We start from the raw sequence: 18,345 nt of genomic DNA on the forward strand, positions 1-18,345 counted from the left end.
AACTATGCTCATTAAATTCAGCATTTCTCTTTCCTGACGTTCTCGGTGCTGAATCCTGATCCTGATTAGGTTGACTTTTGTTACTGGTGAGTGAGGTGTGCACTGGAGTTATGGACTGGGAGTTGATCCTCAGAGAGATTTTTGTCTGTGGAGACCCTGTGTGGGCTGGGTGGTAAGCTGAGTTCTGTGGTGTTTCTGGGGGAAGGTACAGCCTGTGTGGGCTTATGCCCAAGCTTTGTGTGAATGCAGCCCACCCTACCCACCCAAGAGCACCGTTGCCTCTGTTTGAGCCCCTGAGCCTTTCTTTACTTTCTTGTGAGCTCTGTGATTTATTTATTACTTTTAAATAACCTTTTATCTTGGGATAACTTCAGGTTTATAGGAAAGTTGCAAGCCTAGTGTAGCACCCCTGTAGTCCCGCCCCCAGGAAGCCACCAACCCTGGCCCGGTGCACATAACTGAGCCCAGATTTTATTTGGATTTCCGTTTTTTGCCCTTTCTCTGGCCCAGGTCACCACGTCGTCACCTTTCCTGTCTTCCCGGGTCTGTCGTGACCATGACAGCTTTGAGGAGGATGGCCGCGAAAGCCTCAGACACGGGATCAGGGTGGTTCTGCCAGGCCCCTCTCTGTGGAGTGACCAACTGTTACTCTGTGTGGAGAGACATCTCGTCCCCCAGCTCTACACCCGCCATGGTTCTCCAGCGGCCTCTGCCTTGCACTCACACTCACGCACTCTGCCTTCTTGATGTCTCCTCACGTGCTCTGGACCCTCTCGCCCTGATTGCCTCCCGAAGCCCCCTCACTCTGAACAAGCCCCTGAGACCCTGATGCTTCTCTTGCTCCCTCCTCACCCAAAACAAACTCCTTACCCTCTGACTGCTCCCCCTCATACTGAACCAGTGCCTGCTCCCCTTCACTGACTAAGCCTGGGGTCCCTGGTGCACCAGCCTCTCTTCCATCCATTCTCCCAAACTCACTGCCCCAGGTTCCTATCTAATCGTCCAAATTGCTGTTGTCAAGTTGATCCCGGAGAGTGCAGTGCTCAAGGCAGCCATTCTGGGCTAGGTCTGCTGAATATTTGGTTTTAAGAAGACTTCAGGGGATACTGTTGGGTTCCGATTTAAAGATGATCTCAGGGCAGTTGTTTTGGAGTTTCACTTTATGGCTCCAGACAGTCTAGAGTCCGTGAGCATTTTGTAATTCTGTCCTGCATTTTCCCTCTCTTGATAAGGATTCTTGCTTCTATAATCTTTGATCAAAATGTTGAGTAATACACATGTACTCATAAACATTTAGAAAGTGGTTTCTTCTCTTGCCTGGGGTGTTTTTCAGAAAGTGTTGTTTTAGGAGAACAGCTAAGTCACGTTTGAATATTTGAAATGGGTGTTCAGGTGATGGATGCTCTTGTTAAAGTGTCGTCTAGTTGGTTCCAACTCACAGCGACCCTGTATAGGGTTTCTGAGGAGTTGGTGGGTTTGACCGCTAATCTTGTGGTTCGCAGTCCGGTGCTTATCCTACAGCGCCACCCCAGGAATTCCTGGTGATGGATAAAGACAGCTTTTACCTACTGGGCACAGAGACCCTGGGTTTCAGGAGACACAGTGCAGTGAGCGTGTCTGCGTTTGTTTCCAGTGTGAATGCTTGGCAGGTGCAGTGTGGTGTGCCCTCCTAGTGTCTGGTTAGATGCTGCAGGTTACATGCGGGCAGTGTGGTTTTTTGGTAGGTGTGTAGCTTCTCCGCCTCTGGCAGAGACGCTCCATAGTGTGGCGTTAGCATCTGGAGTGTTCCATGCCTTTAAACTCTCTGGGTCCTGACAGCATCCAGGGCCACCAAAACAAAGGCACAAAAATGCCCCTTCCGAACTTGCGGTTGACACACTCATAGCAACTTCTCGAAGTTGGCTGTCCGACTTGCCACAAGGAGCAAATGGGAACTTGATTCAGACTGCCTTGGGAAGTCCCTTGCTATGGATAGCGGTAGCTGCCTTCTGGTTTCTTACTTGTCCTCCAGGACCGTTGAACACGGGGGTGGTAGTGGTGGATTTTTCCAAGGAACTCGTTTATTTATTGTTTCATCTTTTTCCCTTTTTTAAAAAAAACCTTTTATTGTGGTTTGGGTGAAAGTTGACAAAATAAATTGGTTGTGCATTCAACAATTCATATGTATTTTCATTCCTGACATTGAATGCAGTCCTCACAATGTAACTGCTTTCTCCCCACTTCCTCCTTGTGTTTCCTGAAACTTCCACCTATCCTTCTTCCCTGTCCCTTTCTGCCGCCGTCTCAGCTTCACCGCTGACAATGCCGCCCTTTTGATCTCATGTGGCTGGTAGTTGGAGCGGGCACCGCCCTGGTGTGATTGTTAACCTTACAGGCCTGTCATTTAGGCTGAAAGTTGAGCCAGTTGGGGGAGTTTTATTTAGACAGGAATACAGTGACACTTTGAAAAGGAAAGTGCTGAATTAGATTGAATTTCAGCAGCACCGTGCTTGTATTTGTTAGACTTGGATTTCATTGCAAATTGTAGCTTACGTATAGTGACAAGACACTACTTTTATCACACAGAGCTTCCTTCTGCTTCTCCCTTTCCGTCTTGCTGTGAGAAGTCTGTGTTTTTTGTTTTGGTTGTGGCTGTTGTAAACAGCAGCTTGATTGAGATCCAGGCATAGAGCATGCAGTTTGTTCATTCAGCTGCTTAAAGTGCACAATTCAGCGGTGGTTAGTGTATTCGGAGTTGTACAACTGCGACCAGAGTCGACTTTAGAACACTTCCATCACTCCAACAAGAAATCCATGCCCTTTAAGTATTCTTTCTGCTCCATCCCGCTCCCCAGCCCCAGTCCTAGTGAGGGGTCGGTCTGTGCTTTTGCTGTTTCATTGAAGAGGATGAGACTATAAGGGGGACATTGTGAGTAAGTTGAAGCAGCTGAGTGAGTGCCCGAGCTGGGGTCCCCACCTAGACAATGGATGAAGAAAAGAATTGGGGTGGAGTTGGACCTTCATTTTTTTCTGACTGTAGGGAGTCCTGGTATGGCACTGTGGGTTAACGCATCAGACTGCAAAGCTGTTTGAACTGCAAGGTCGGCAGTTCAAGCTCACCAGCTCTTCCTCAGAAACTCTGTATAGGGTCGTTATGGGTTGGAACCAACTCGGCGGCACTTAATAGCAACAGGGACTCCTAGGTCATTTGGATGTGAAGAAAATGTTATGAGTCCTGGCGGTTATAGAAAAAGTGGTCCTTAAAAATGATCATAATTCCAGGGGCAAAGAGAACGCACACAAGACAGCGCGAAGCAAGTGCATCAGATCTGTAGGAGACTTTTGAAATGTTCTGAATTTAAGCTTTTGTAACTTTTGAATGCTTGCTGTCTTGGCGACCCCCTTGGGTGTGCACATGCTCCATGGGGTTTTAAAGGCTGTGACCTTTCAGAAGGACAATGCCAGGCCTGTCTGCTGAGGTGCCTTTGGGTGGGTTTAAGCTGCCAGCCTTTTTTTGACTAGCCAAGAAGTGCTGTGCCGTTGGAAATCTTGCTAATCATGCTCACAGGAGAAAGACAAAAACGCTTCTGAGGATAAATGTGGAATGGAGGCACTTTGGAAACCATTGCTCACTCTGACCTGGTTCTTGTGGACCTGAAGGCTTCAGTGGGAGGGAAGTTTCGGTGCCACCATGAACACCCAGCCTAAGACAGAGGTGCCCGCATTTCTAACCCAGAGAAGTTCTAAAGTGTCAACAGAAAGATAGGGGCAAGAGGGATCAACTAGGAGTTCATCAGACTGCTAGCTGCATTGTGGAACTCAGCAGTCAGCTCTGCGGGAGAAGGTGAGGCTGTTTGCTCCTATGGAGCTTTCGTCTCGGAAGCCTTGTGGAGGGCTGCTGTGAGTTGGAATGGACTCAATGGCAGTGGGTTCATTGGATGGCCCTGACCCGCGTCTGTGACTTCGGGAAAAGGTGCAGCAAGCAGCAGCCTTAGCTCTGGCCGGGTTGGACTGTCCAGGGGTTCTGATTTGCATCAGGTGCAAACCGTTTTTTGCCTAGGCAATACCATGTGAATTGTCTGCCCCCAGGGACCGCAGTCTTGCACAGCAGGTGAGGCCGAGGTGAGAAGCTTTACTCTCTTCCCATCCTCACTATGCTCAGCATTCAAGCAGGCTCATGGCGCTCGCCCCATTCCAGAACCTTCCCTCTGCTTCTCTCTCTGCCTCCCCTAGATGCAAGGCTCTTGAACAGAGAACTGTGTGCTTGTTTAAGGCACCCCATGTAGCCACTCTTTTAGAATGAGACAGCTGCTAACAGCCCTTTTATGCCAGATATGTTGTTAGGGTTTACTTATCTAGGACTGGTCGTAAATAATGCCCTCTGCTAACCCAGCTACACCACGGGACCTTCTGTAAAGTTTTGCAGCCTTGGAAAGGCTACGGGTCAGTTCTACTCTGTCCTATAGGTTGACCGTGAGTCAGAACCAACTCAATGGAAGTAGGTTTGGGTGCAGATTGTCAGGTTGGATAAAAAAGCAGGCACCAGCTATATGCTGCATATAAGAAGCACACTTATAAGACACAAGTATCTTTAAACAGAAAGACACAAAGAGGGTTCAAGTGTCAGGATGGACAGAGACATGCCAGCCTGACCCCTCGTCAGAAGAAAGCTGCAGCAGCTACCTTGGTATGAGACAAAATGGAGTTCAGAACAAAAGATTGAACCAGGGAGAAGGAGGATCATCTTATAGTGATCAGGGCGTCAACTCATCAGGAAGGTATAATAACCCTAAGCCTCTGCCCACCTACTGCCCAAATGCAAAAGACAGCAGATTTCACAGGGTTCCATTTATAGGAAATGTTCAGAAAAGGCACGTTTCCAGAAACGGAAATGAAATCAGTGTTTTCCTAAGGCTGGGGGTGGCAATGGAGACCGATAGCAGTTGGACACGTTGGAACTTTCTGGTGTGATGAAGATGTTCTGAAACTGGAGATTAGTATGATGGTTTCATGGTCTGGAAATTTACTTACAACCATTGAGCTTTGTACACTCACACTGGGCGAATGTTAGGGCATGTAAGTTACACCTCAAAGGCCACTGAAAAATAACAGGGGTGTTTCAAAGGTGCACCACAGCCAACTGGAAAGGTCTCCCCTGCTACTTCTGGCACCATTTGAGCATAAAGCCAGCAGTGAATTAGAAACCATTGGAAAGCTTTAGGAATCCCCGAGCCCAGTTTGACAATAAATAGAAGAGTCAGTGCACGAGGACGCAGGGAAGCATGCCTCCTCCAACTGCTCGAGTTGGAAGCCACTACTCTGTGACCATTAAAGACCAGTGTGGATAGGAATCATTATGAAAGCTGAAGCTATGTGAAAAGTATGTTAAAAGAAAGGTGTGTGCGTGGTCTTGAAGTCAGGGCAGTGGTGGCTCAGGGGTCAAATTCTCACTTGGCGTGAGGGAGACCTAGATTTGATTCTTAGCCAGTTCCCCTCATCTGCAGTCCCTACCCATCTGTCAGTGGTGATGGTGGTGATGTGCCACAGAGTCAGTGCTGACCCATAGTGACACTGTACAGGGTTTCCGAGGCTGTAAATCTTTACGGGAGCAGAAAGCCTCATCTTTCTTCCGCAGAAGAGCTGGTAGTTTCGAACTGTTGACCTTAAGGTTCTCAGCCTGATCTGTCAGTGGGGGCTTGTGTATTACTACGATGCTGAACAGGTTGTAGACTAAGAGACTAGGAAGAAAGTTCTGGTGGTCTGCTTCTGAAAAATCAACCAACGAAGACCCTGCGAATCAACAGTGGTCCCATCTTTGCGTGGGGTTATGGAGTGGACTCCACAGGAGCTAACAGCGCAAGAGCCTGAAAGGTCTTGTTGTGAGTAATACCACTGGAAGTCCTGATCCATTAGAGAGAAAGCTGAACTACCTTAGTGGCTGCAGACCACGGAACTTTGAATATTTCAAGTTTTGCATTTCTCTGATGGCATCAGTGTGGCTCTTCAGGATAAGCACTGGACCATAAGGTTGATTTGAACCACAAGGTGGGTGGTTCAAACCCACCAGCTGCTCCTTAGAAACCTATACAGGGCCCTTATGAGCGGGAACCAACTCAATGACACCTAACAACAATGGTGTGAATTTATTGCTGTTGTTGAAATACTGTGGACTTTCTGAAAAAGGATTGCTTTGCATTATAGACTCAGATCTGACCTTTTTCAGAAGTGTGTGGTCAGTGTTTTTTTCTCCAGGTTCATGTTGGGGGGGGGTACCCTCGCCATCACACTGAGCAGTCAGGACCCCCATACTGTCAGCTGCCAGGGCCGATATCTGTTTCTGCTGTTGTGGGACAGGCCCACGTCTGCCTCAGGTGATTTCCACCAAGCATGGTCCCAGGAGGCCCCTGATAAATCCCTCGGGGCGAGTGACTCATGAGAGTGGGTCAGGAAAGCGTGTCCCCCATGGACAGGAGATGTCCTGCCCGCCTTCCTGAACACTCTCAGGCGGTCCCAGTGGTGGTCGAACTTATACTTGGCATAGCACACTCCTTACTCTTCTCCCATCTTTCCCAGTTTCTCCGGATTTGTGCTGACCTCTTCCGCCTGGTCCCATTCCTTGTCTTCGTGGTGGTGCCTTTCATGGAGTTCCTGCTTCCTGTGGCTGTGAAGCTGTTTCCCAACATGCTGCCGTCCACGTTTGAGACCCAGTCTGTCAAGGTGACCGGAATGTGGATGGAACAAGCTCCCTCCAAATACATTAGTTATTACTTACGATAGCCAACTTGTTTGTTGATTGGGTTTCAGGTGTTAGATGTTTTTCCTCATAATCCAGTCCTTCTGTTTTGCTGGCATTATTTCATGCTATTCAGGTTCCAATTGGGTTTTAAAATGTGGTATCTATGGTGGTGGTTGGAGTCCTGGTGTGGCACTGCGGGTTAATGTGCTGGACTGCAAGGCCGGTTTGAACCTCAAAGTCAGCAGTTGAAGCTCACCAGCCACTCCTTGGAAAGCCTATATAGGGTCACTATGAGTTGGAACCGACTCGACAGCACTTAACAACGTGGTGGTGGTGACGTGCTATGGAGTTGGTTCCGACCCTGTATAGGGTTTCCGAGGCTATAAATCTTTACGGGAGCAGAAAGCCTCATCTTTCTCCCGTGAAACAGCTGGTAGTTTCGAACTGCTGACCTTGAGGTTAGCAGCCCTACTCTAACCACTATAGACCACTATTTTTCAAAGCACAGGTTGAGACCCCCTATGTTGTTATTGTTATTAAGGGCTGTGGAGTCAGTTCCGCCTCACAGTGACCCTGTGTAGGCTTTTTGAGGCTTTAAGTCTTTGTGGGAGAAGAAAACTCATCTTTCTCCCATGGAACGGTTGGTGGACCTGAACTGCTGACCTGGTGGTCCATAGCCCATTGCTTTTTCTTTGGAGCCACTGCGCTTCCTTATGAACCCCTGTTGTTGTTAGGGGCCCTCGAGTCGGTACCGACTCATAGCAACCGTATGCACAGCAGAACAAAACACTGCCCAGTCCTGGGCCAACCTTACTGCTGTAGCCACACTTGAGCCCATTGATGCTGCCACATTGTCAGTCCATCTCGCTGGGGGTCTTCCTCTTTTTCTCTGACCCTCCACCCTACCAAACATGATATCCTTCTCCAGCTATATAATCAGCCCCCAGCCTCCTCAGCCTGTTTTTGTCTGTAAAGTCTAAGGGACATCACCACACCCTTGGGTGCTACAACAGCTGAATTGAGGAGCTGTGAGGGACTATCTTTGGCTGTAGATCTTAAGACCTTTACTTTCTGTCCCTTATGGACAAAAGCTTGTTGATTCTATAGCCTCAAAGGTTTTAGCAAACTTTTCTTTTTGTTTTGTTTTGAAATAATTTATTTTATTATTGTTGAAAATATACGCAGCAGAACATGCACCAGCTCCACAATTTTTCAGTCCCATTAAGTGACATCGATTCGATTCTTTGTGTTGTGTGACTATTTCCACCTCCTTTCCCACGTTGTTTCTTCCCACTCAGAATGACACTCATGGCCCCTCACACCAAGCCACTTTCCTCACCTTTGCAATTGTCACCGGTTGTCCATCCCATAGAGATAGTTCTTAAAAGAGCACAGTGCTTAAAAGAGGGAACAAATCTTTACATCAAAGATCATTCCCACCCCCTCCATACACAGAGTAGATAGGGATGGGCAATTTGGACATTGGCTACCCAAAATGGGGGGCAGGGGGAGGCTACAAAGGCAAGAAGTGACTGGCTTACAAGCTTTCAAGAGGGAACCTAGATTCAGAGGGCGTGAAGGAAGGTAGAATCTCCACTGAGTAATATCAAATCTGTCTAGGTGGGGCTGATGAAAGGAAATGCAGACGGGTCTCTCGTGATACAATAGTGAATAATTGTTTTCAGGACTGATTGTGAGGCTTGGAAATGTAAAGGTAGACGTTTTGTAGCAAGGAGGGGAGTGATTAACTTTTCAGTTTAGGAGCAGAGGTCCCTGGGACCGTCAAGGGAGAAAAGCGGAGAGCGGGACCCTACCCAGAGAAGCAGTGATGCCTGAGATGGAGGCAGAGACGAAGACATGGAGAGATGGAGCAGCTGGAGATTTTAGACCCAGAGAGGGAGAGGGGCTGTGTGCTGATGACCGGCAGGGGCAGGCTTGTAGTGTATACCCTTTGGTTGGTTGATGATACATGGAGGGGATTGTAACCATGGCAATGTAAAGCTAATGTTCTCCCATGTAAACTATCACATAATTCACAATAAAACATTAAAATAAAATAAAAAAGAGTGCAATGCACAAGGCAGACAGTTTTTAAAAAACTATTTAAACTAAACTACTGTTTAGTTTTAAGACATCCCGGGACATTTTTGGTCTAAAGTTCAAAAATGATCTCAGGACAATAGTTTGGGTAATTCATCCAGCCTCCACGGCTCCCAGAAAGTGTGGCTTCCATAAGAATTTGCTATTCTGGTCTGTGTTTTCAGGATTCTTCTATGGAATCCTTGATCAAAACGTTCAGTAACGGTAGCCAGGCCCTGTCCACTTCTGGTTTCATGGCCGAGGAGGCATTTGCTGCCAACGTTTCTGAAACCCTGAGTAGCGGGGAAAATGTCAGGGAGCACTGCCAGATGGGAGTGGGTGCTGGGCTGAGAAGTAAAGCGCATCTCCTCCTGTTGACCACTCTCACCTGTGCTGCCTGTTGACACCTGATAGCTCAGCACGGTGGCTCCCTGGTGGTGGGAACAGGGGAGCAGCCGGCAGGCAGGCCAGTGCCTCGAGGGAGTCCAGCGTCCATCTTGTTGACCTTGCAGGAGGAGAAGATGAAGAAGGAGCTTCGGGTCAAGCTGGAGCTGGCCAAGTTCCTCCAGGACACAATTGAGGAGATCGCCCTGAAGAACAAAGCAGCCAAAGGGAGCGCCACCAAAGACTTCTCGGCATTCTTCCAGAAGGTACCGGCAATGCTCCTTCACCCTTGCGGCCTCAGCCCCCAGCCCCCGGGGCTAGGAGCCAACCCTCCTCCGAGCGCCAGTACGCTTTGTCTGGGGAGAACGCATCTGTCCTGTTTTCTTGTGTTTAACAGAATGGGACTCCCAGGCAAATGTTTACTAATCCTGTAGGCCGGTAGCTAGGAGACCTGACCTGCTGATGGGTGTCAGCTTTGGGGATCCTTTTCCTCGCGTGCTCCCAGCAGAGCCGACCCTGTGCTCGTGAGCCCCTGAGCCACGTGGCATTGCCAGTTATACTTGGGAGTGGGGCATGGTAGCTGGGTGGTAACATTCCACCACCTCTATCTGAGGCCAGTCAGGGAGGTCCCTGTAGTGTCCGTTGGCAGCCCCACGAAGCTTGTTCCACACCGAGGTGCAGCCAGGGCCAGGCAGGAGGGGACAGATGACTGGTATTCTTTGGGCTGTGAGCAGAAGAGGAGGAGCTGTTTGGGGACTTGTGGAGCTTTCTGGAGTCAGTCAGAAAAGTGTGTCTAGAGTTCAGGAAAAGGTTAAGCAGGGGCTGGCAAATTGCCCAGACTCCCCCATGGGTCTGTGTCATGGTTGCTGCTTCCATCAAGGAGGCGCCAGGAGTGTCACTTCTCCTGCCTGGCTCTTCAAGGACACTGTTAGATTCCTGTCTGGGGGTGATGTGCCCGCTGAGGGGACAGCCGCACTTAAGCAGCAGGTGGGAGGGTGTTCAGCTGTGCAACGGTCCCCCTGGAGGTGGGGTGAGAGTGAAGGACCCAGGTTCCGAAGGGTGATTTGGGGAGCAGGGTAACACCACACGTCAGAATGTGCTGGGCTAAGGGACAGTGAGAGGTGGGGCTATGAGAGAATCCAGTCCATGGGGGTAGGAGAAATAGAGACCAAGGTGGGGGCTGCTGAGCCCAGGGAGGAGGTGGGAGGCCCCCATGCCGCGCCTCTGGATTGAGCCCCTCAGTGATGTGCTAAGTCAGTGGGGTCTTCGTTGGCCCCTTAGCAAAGCCTGATCAGTGTACTGCTTACTGGGTGAGGGGGGAGACAGTCTCTTGTCTAAAGAGCCTTGAGACAGCTGAGCCGTGCGGCCCTTCCCTCTTCTCAGAGGACAAAACCGTGGACACCAGAATACTGGAAGGAAGGACGGGTATCCCATGCCCAGGCTGAGCACGTGCGTGCATGCGTGTACGTGTGCGTGCATGCACACACCAGAGTCCACACAGTCCCTCACAGACAGCCCACCTGCGTCCTTTGCCCACAGTGGCAGAATTCCATGGTTGGTCTCTGAAATGGGAGGCGGCTCCCCAATAGGAGTGGACCCAAAGGACAAATCTTAGCAGGCTTGGGAGGTTCACGACGAGGCTGTCAGGGCCAGGATGGCAGTCGGGTGGGTTGCTTCAAGCGGAGTGCACTTGTTCACTTCAGGCTTTGCCTTGAGGGCATGGAAAAGGGTACTGGGGAAGACACACTCCCGTCCCTCAGCCCCTCCTCTCCTCCCCCACACCCCAACACACACACACCCCCAACCCAGTCGGTGAGCTTCAGATTTTCTTGCAGATCCGAGAGACTGGAGAGAGACCCAGCAATGAGGAAATCTTGCGTTTCTCTAAATTATTTGAAGATGAACTGACCCTGGACAACCTCACGCGGCCACAGCTGGTGGCGCTGTGCAAACTGCTGGAATTGCAGTCCATCGGCACCAACAACTTCCTGCGCTTCCAGCTTACCATGAGACTGCGCTCCATCAAGGCTGACGACAAGGTAGGGACCCTCCTCGCCTTCCATGTGTTCCGTTTTCTCATTCGAAAGCATCACGTCCTCCTTGTAGAAAATCTGGGAAAGAATGAAAAAAAATTACTGGCATCCCAGGATCCTGACCGTCAGCCATGTACGTTTCCGCCCACTCTGCTTCATACGTGTGTGGTGATGTGTGCGCGTGTGGGAGAGTGAGTGTGCTTCTCTGCATGTGCATGGGTTTGAGTGTGTATTTGTGGCTATGTGACTGAGCATTTGTGTGCTTGAGTGTGTGTGTGTTGAAATTCGTGTTGGAATCATATAGTCTGTGCGATGCTTTCACTCCACGGGACATTATGCAAAATCATTCCTGTCACTAAATAGTCACTGGAACCCTAAATGGCTGCCTGACGCGCCATATTCCATTTAACCAATACTTTAGCTCAGCTTATGCTGTCGTCTCTCATACTTTGGACATATTGTCAGGAGGGACCAGTCGCTAAAGAAGGCTATCATGTTTGGTAAGGTGGAGGATCAGAGAGAAAGAGGAAGACCCCAACAAGATGGATTAACCAAGTGGCAGCATTGATGGACTCAAGTGTGGCAACAGTCGTGAGGTTGGCCCAGGATCGGGCAGTGTTTGGTTCTGCTGTGCATAAGGTCGCTGTGGGTCGGTACCGACTCGATGGCACCTGACAACAACATCGCTGCCTTCAATATCTTTGAACATGAATTTTCACCCCAGATAGATGATAATGTCCTTAAAAAGGAGGACATTGGGAGTCCTGGGTAAGAGAGACTAGGAAGTCAACCGTGGCTCGGTACTAATCCCAAGCCACTCCTGAAGTGCACTGGCCTTGCCATGTTCCTCACCCCGGCTCGGCCTGGCTGTTACAGAGCATCTGCTTCTCGAACTGCTCTGGCCCGTGTGCTCGTTTCCCAGGCCGTGTCAGAAATGAAAGCTCTGCTCCCAGCTCCCAGTGGCCCCAGGCTCTCCATGGATTGGGGCTGCATCACACCAGTCTCTGCCTCTGTCATCACTTGGCCGTCTTCCCTGTGTGTGTCTCTGTCCATGTCTCTTCTCAGGACAGCAGTCATAAAGAGACCGGGGCTCACCCCCCCTCTGTGTGACCTCATGTTCACTACATTTGCAGAGACCCTGTTTGCAAAGAAGGTTTCAGTCTGAGGCTCTGGGAAGAACACAAGCGGGGATCCTTCAACCCGTTACATTTCAACATGAATTAATGAGAAGTTCAGTTTTTTCTTTTTACCAAAGTTTGTTTGAGGCATATTTTCAGCCCAGTGATTTTTGTTTTCTTGCTTTTTCACCTTTGATTGTGGCTGGGTGAAAGCTTACAGAGCAGTGAGTTCACATTTTTTTACTTGCCATCTATTGCAGTTCCCACAGTGTAACGACAGTACTCTTCCTGCTCCCTCTCTCTGGTCCCTGTTTCCATTTGTCCTTCTTTCCTATCCCTTCCTGCTTCTCAGCTTTGTCCCTGGGCAGGTGCTGCCTCTTTGGTCTCTGTGGCTGATTAAGGAGTGAGTACCTCCCTGGTGACATTGTCCCGCATTTCTGATGGCACCGTTTAAATCTAGGAGCCTGGAAGTGAGGCGTAGTCTTTGTAACAGCCACGTTCTCTCCTCACCCAGCTTGACTGACCCTGCCTCCTGTCCAGCAACCATCAGGCCGCTTCTTGAGATGTAGGTTCAACCAGTGTCGTGACAGGAAGTGACCTCCAGTCAGTGGGGTCAGTGTACCCAATGGGTCTACAATTCTCATCCCTTGGAATCAGTTCCTGGTCCACACTGATTCTCAGGGTACCTGCTTTTTATCACAGGAGATGCCAACTACCAGCTTTACAAAGAGTCAGTGTCATTGAACAACCCATCATTGGAACCACGAACTCCCTGGAGTGGTGTACCAGGAGCCTTGGTGCCCAGTCCCAGAAGGGCTGGTCTTGAGAAAGACCACTACATGCTGATTACATTCATGGAAAGGGCCAGCTAACTCAGGAGAGGTGGAGGCTAAGGACGCCTGCAGTGCGCCTGGGAGCGACTGCAGTGGACGGTGATAAAACACAAGCTGACTGGACTGCCAGCGTGCTGCGTCTGCCTCATGGAATGCTTGGGGCCATCTGTGGTGTACCAGTCACCACCAGCTGCGCTCAAATTGACTCCTGATGCCAGTGACCCCTGATGCCAGTGTGTGTTGGAGTCAAACTGGGCTCCACAGGCTTTTCAGTTTGTGATGTTTTAGAAGTAGACCATCTGGCTCTTCTTTCAAAGCGCCTCTGGGTTTACTTGCTCTGCCTTCCTCTCGGTGAGCAGCTCCACTGATAGTGACTTGAGGTGGCTCTGTGGACAAGTGCACCCCGCTCCTCCAGCACGCCTAACTGAAGGTGCTCAGCTTTCTTACATCGTGGACTGGGAAACACACTGCACCGTCTCACTCCAATCTCCTGGCTTTGTTGCTGCTGCTCGTGGTCTCTGTGTTACAGCTGTCTGTCTATCCCCTGGGTCTGCAGGCTTCCCTTCACAAAGGACACATGCCACACCCATCTCCCACCCCTTTCCATCTCTGATGGCTCACTGTAGGCCTAGTGGGAGAGCAGACCTGACCAATCCCCTCATAAGGGATCCTTGTCAATTTCTTCATAGTTTCAATGTTTACCAAATCTTCATGCATTTTCCTTTTCTTAATTTGATGTGAAGGTGTGTTATATTTCTTTGTTGTTGTTGTCAGGTGCCATCAAGTCGGAACCGACTCATAGCGACCCCATGCACAGCAGAACGAAACACTGTCCGATCCTGGGCCAACCTCAGCTTTCTTTGAGGTTACCAAATTTATCAGTTTCTTCCCCAAATATTAAAACAGTCTGTTTTATCTTGAAATCTGCTTGACTTCCTCGACATTTGGTATTCTGTAACTATAGTTTCCCACTTTGTGCTCTGTAGTTGTCTTTATTATAGAGTGATATCTCTGATTCCCTAACTTAAGTCTTGTAGTTGTGTTTTACTCTAGATACTTCTACATCTGCATTGAATTCTGGGTGGTGCAGGCATGTATGCCAGTGTACAATCGTTGTCCGCTGTTGTTGCTTCTCAATCCAAAGGATTTCCTTTAGTATTTTTTTTGTAAAGTTCACTTGTTTTTTACAAATTCCTTTAATTTCTGTTTATGTGGAAAAGTTCTAATTTCACTCTCAGGATAGTTTTGCTGGGTAGATGACCCTTAGTTGGCAGTTGTTTTCTTTTAGAGTTTTGTATATGTCTCCCCGTTGCCTTCTCGCCTGCATGGTTTCTGCTGAGAAGTCAGAACTTAATCTTATTGGTTTTCCTTTGTAGGTAACTCTTCATTTTCCCCAAGCTGCTTTCAGGATTTTCTCCTTGTCGTTTTTGCTTTGGAAGAGTTTGATTCTATGATATGTCTTGATGATTTTCTTTTGGGAATCTATCCTGCCTGGGGTTTGTTCAGTTTCTTGAATGCTTATCTTTCATGTTAGGAAAATTTTCTTCCAGCAGTGCTTCAGCTATCTTTTCTGTGGTTTTCTTTGTCTCTTCCTATTGTGGAATTTCGATCTCCCATGGAACAACTTACGTTGTTTGTCCCACGTGAGTCTTAGGCTTTCCTGAGATTTTTTTTCATTCTTTTTTCTGATTCTTCTTCTAGTTTACTAATATTGAGAGATTTCTCTTCCAGCTTGCTAATTCTGGCTTCATGTATTCAGTTCTGCGCCTTTGCCCTTTCAGTGTGTTGTCCATTTCTGAGAGCTTAGTCTTGATTGCCTGGATTTCTGTTTGCAGTTTTTGTATTGTCTCCAATGCTGTATCTATTTTGTTTGATTGTTACTGTAGCACTTTTCGGATTTCTTCCTTGTTTTCTTCAAGCTTTCTGTGAAACATTTGTATGTATCTCAATATTATTCTTTTGAATTGAATTCTTTTTCAGGTAGTTCCAATGCCTCTTCTTCCTCAAAAGCATTTTCTAGCCCTGCCTCTTGGTCATTTGAGCTACTCTGTCTTGTTTTTCATTGAACAGAAATTTGTTGCTTTCTAGACATTGTGATTTGGTACTTGTATTAAGTTGAAGAATGTGTGTTGGTGTATTTTTAGGTACTCACTAATTGCCTCCTGTTGGGTGTGATCAGATGAGCTTCTCTGTTCCCTGTACAGTGCAGAGTGGATTTGAAGACAGTTGGTGGGACTGTAGAGGCTCAGTGTAGCTTGGCTGTTTGGTCCCTTTTGCTCTCTCGGTTGTCTCCATTGCCACAGGTAGGTTTCTGCAGGATGAATACATTTTCTCACCTCTATAGCGTTCACAAACTCTCAAGATGGCTACAGCACATCCTGTTGGCTGCTGCTGTTCCTCACTCACCTCCTCTTTTGCCCTGTCTGTTCAACTTGCTCTCTGAGTAAGCACTCAATCTACTTTTCTATCCCTTCCTCTGAAGCTCAGAGTTCCAGGACTGCCTGCTGTGTCTGTCTCGTCAGGTTTTCTGTGTCCTCGCTGCTGAGAGCCTGCACAGCCTTCCTGCCTAGTCCGCCATCTTTCTCATTCGTCATAAAGGTTCCATACACCTTATTTACACGCTTCCACTCAGTTATTTGGTGGGTGTCACAAGACCATGGCTAGAAAGGCCAGATACAAGTGGTCCATTTCACTGCAGCACATAAACCCAGTGGGTCCATGCTCCCCTCACCCCTGGTGGTTCATGTGGGGATCCCACGTGCCTTGTCTCCTGACAACCTCTCTAACTTGGAAGAGACAGTCGTGAGTACAAGCTGCTAGAGGTTGAGTCCTGACCTGGCTGTTTGCTTACCTTGTGACCTTGCACAAATTATATAGCCTGTTACCACCTCAAATTCTCATCTATAAAATGGGGTCACAGCCAGAGAGGTCCTTCTCAGTCTTCCTCCTGCTGAGTCCCTGGACCTGGCCTGCGAGACCCACAGAACGAAGGAGGCTGACTTAAGAAGCAACAGTGTCCAGATTCTGGAGCTTTCTTTTTGCTTCGTTGATCTACTTGGAGTGGAAGAAACCAGCCACTCAGAAACTCTAATGAGTGCAGATAAAACAGCCCCAACAAAAGCCAGGGGACCAGAAAAAGGTGTCTGCTGCAGCCACACTGAGGAGCCCGACTCCCATGTCAGCAGGCCGTGACATGGGACACTATGTACTTAGCTGGGGCTTGCATCTGGGCCAGGTGACCACTGCCTCACACACGTTGTCACTGGAGACCATGTGGGGAGCTCAACAGTGACTGGACATTGTGCTGAGCAAAATAAGTCCCTTGCAAAAGGACAGAATAGTGTATGACCTCACTTATATAAAAAGACAAGAAAAGGTAATTGTATAGCGACCGTTTATTAGTGGTTACCAGGTGGAGGAAGTGAGGCAAGGGGGATAGCGATGATGGGAAAATCGTATTAATTAACGGTAGGGTTGCACAGGTGGTTATTGTAAGTGCTGTCGAGATGTAAAACGTTGAATTAGCAAAAGTTGTGTAGTAGATGTTCGTCAGTAGGCCAATAGTTCCATGGTGGTAGATCCATACCGTTGAACATGACTGTGCTTCATGAAAAGCAACAAACTTGATAAAACTTGCCATCCCGCAGACTACGACTCAGAAACCCCACGGATGTGGTGGTGGAATGCTGTGCAGTCGCTTTCGACTCATAGTGACCGTGACTAGGGTTTCCGAGGCTGTAAATCTTTACGGGAGCAGAAAGCCTCAATCTTTCTCTCGCGGAACAGCTGGTCGTTTTCAAACTGCTAACCTTGAGGTTAGCAGCCCGACTTGTAACCAGTACACTACCAGAGCTCCTTAGAAACCCCATGTGCATCAGTGAAACTACTCCATAAGGTTGTTGTTGTTGACAGTACTTGTAGTCACAGCAAAATGTACGGCAGTTCAACCATTTCTCTGTGCACAACTCCTGACGGTGATGACGTTCTTCAGGTTGTACCACCACCCTCACCCTCCTTTTCTGCATTTCCTCCACTCCCTGGACATATACTCACTGCCCCCTAAGAAGAAGCTGATCTAACCATCCTAATTGCTCTGTTCACGTTGATCTCATAAAGATAGGTCTGAAAAGACGGACATTTTTATCAGTTAACCTAAACTAAAGTGCTTAGCTTCAAGAAGACTTCAGGGGATGGGTTTGGTTTACGGTGTAAAGATTATCTCAGGGCAATGAATAAGGAAGAGCAGAGGAGAACGGATGCATGTGAGTTCTGGTGTTGGTGAAGAGTACTGAAAGCACCATGGACTGCCTGCCAGAAGAGCCAACAAATGTGTGTTGGAAAAAGTAGAGCCAGATTGCTCCTTAGCAGCCATAATGGCGAGACTTCATCTCTGACACTTTGCATATGACATCAGAAGGGACCAGTCCCTGGAGAAGGACATCATACTTGGTAAAGCAGACGGTCATCAAAAAAGAGGAAGACCCTCAAGAGGATGGATTGACACAGTGGCAGCAACAGTGGGTTCAGACATAGCAGTTATGGACATGGTGGCTGGTGCAAGAGTGGGCAGACAGATTCTCCTCTTGTTCCTGACTCCTCTGTCCTCTGTTGTTCCAGGGGATGGACAGACACCAATTGGTGTGCCTTGGATGAATGCTTGTAAGCTTTTCAGAGCCCGGGCACTGGGCTTTGAATTAAGGTGGTAGAATTGAAGCCCTATAACATGTTATTAGGCCAATTAACTGGGATGGCCCATGAAAACATGACCCTAAACCCCTGACCCAAGAAATGAAATCCCTCAAGGTGTTTGTATGTAAGCAGCTTTAGCAGCTGCTTTTTTTTTTTTTTTTCCATTGTTACCGTAAAAAAAGTGGTTTCAGACTTTTGCCATTTCAGCTTTTTACACCTGTACAACTGATTTAGCAGCATGTATAGTAATCACTGTGCAACTGTACCCCTAATCAATGTGCCTTTTCCCATCATCATCAGCCCCCTCCTGCCCCTAGTAACCACAGTTCAACTTTGGTCTGTATACATTTGCCTTTTCCTATCTTTTTTTGTAGGTGAGGTAATGCAGTATGTGTCCTTTTGTGATGGCCTTATTTCACTGAAGCATCATGTCTTCAAGCTCTGGCCATATAGTAACGTGTATCAAGACTTCATTTCTCCTATTTACTCAGTAG

At 48.3% G+C, this 18,345-nt stretch overlaps 1 protein-coding gene across 1 annotated transcript in view; it reads left to right on the plus strand.

Moving 5' to 3' along the window:
- The window catches only part of LETM1 (leucine zipper-EF-hand containing transmembrane protein 1), a 42,935-nt gene that overhangs the window by 11,307 nt on the left and 13,283 nt on the right, over window positions 1–18,345 (plus strand). Inside the window, exons 4-6 of the mRNA XM_006874104.1 lie at window positions 6,553–6,696; window positions 9,307–9,444; window positions 11,014–11,217. Coding sequence (XP_006874166.1) covers window positions 6,553–6,696; window positions 9,307–9,444; window positions 11,014–11,217 — 486 coding nt within the window. The remainder of the gene's footprint in view (window positions 1–6,552; window positions 6,697–9,306; window positions 9,445–11,013; window positions 11,218–18,345) is intronic.

This window comes from Chrysochloris asiatica, unplaced genomic scaffold (genome assembly GCF_000296735.1).
Source record: "Chrysochloris asiatica unplaced genomic scaffold, ChrAsi1.0 scaffold00262, whole genome shotgun sequence".
Lineage (NCBI taxonomy): Eukaryota > Metazoa > Chordata > Mammalia > Afrosoricida > Chrysochloridae > Chrysochloris > Chrysochloris asiatica.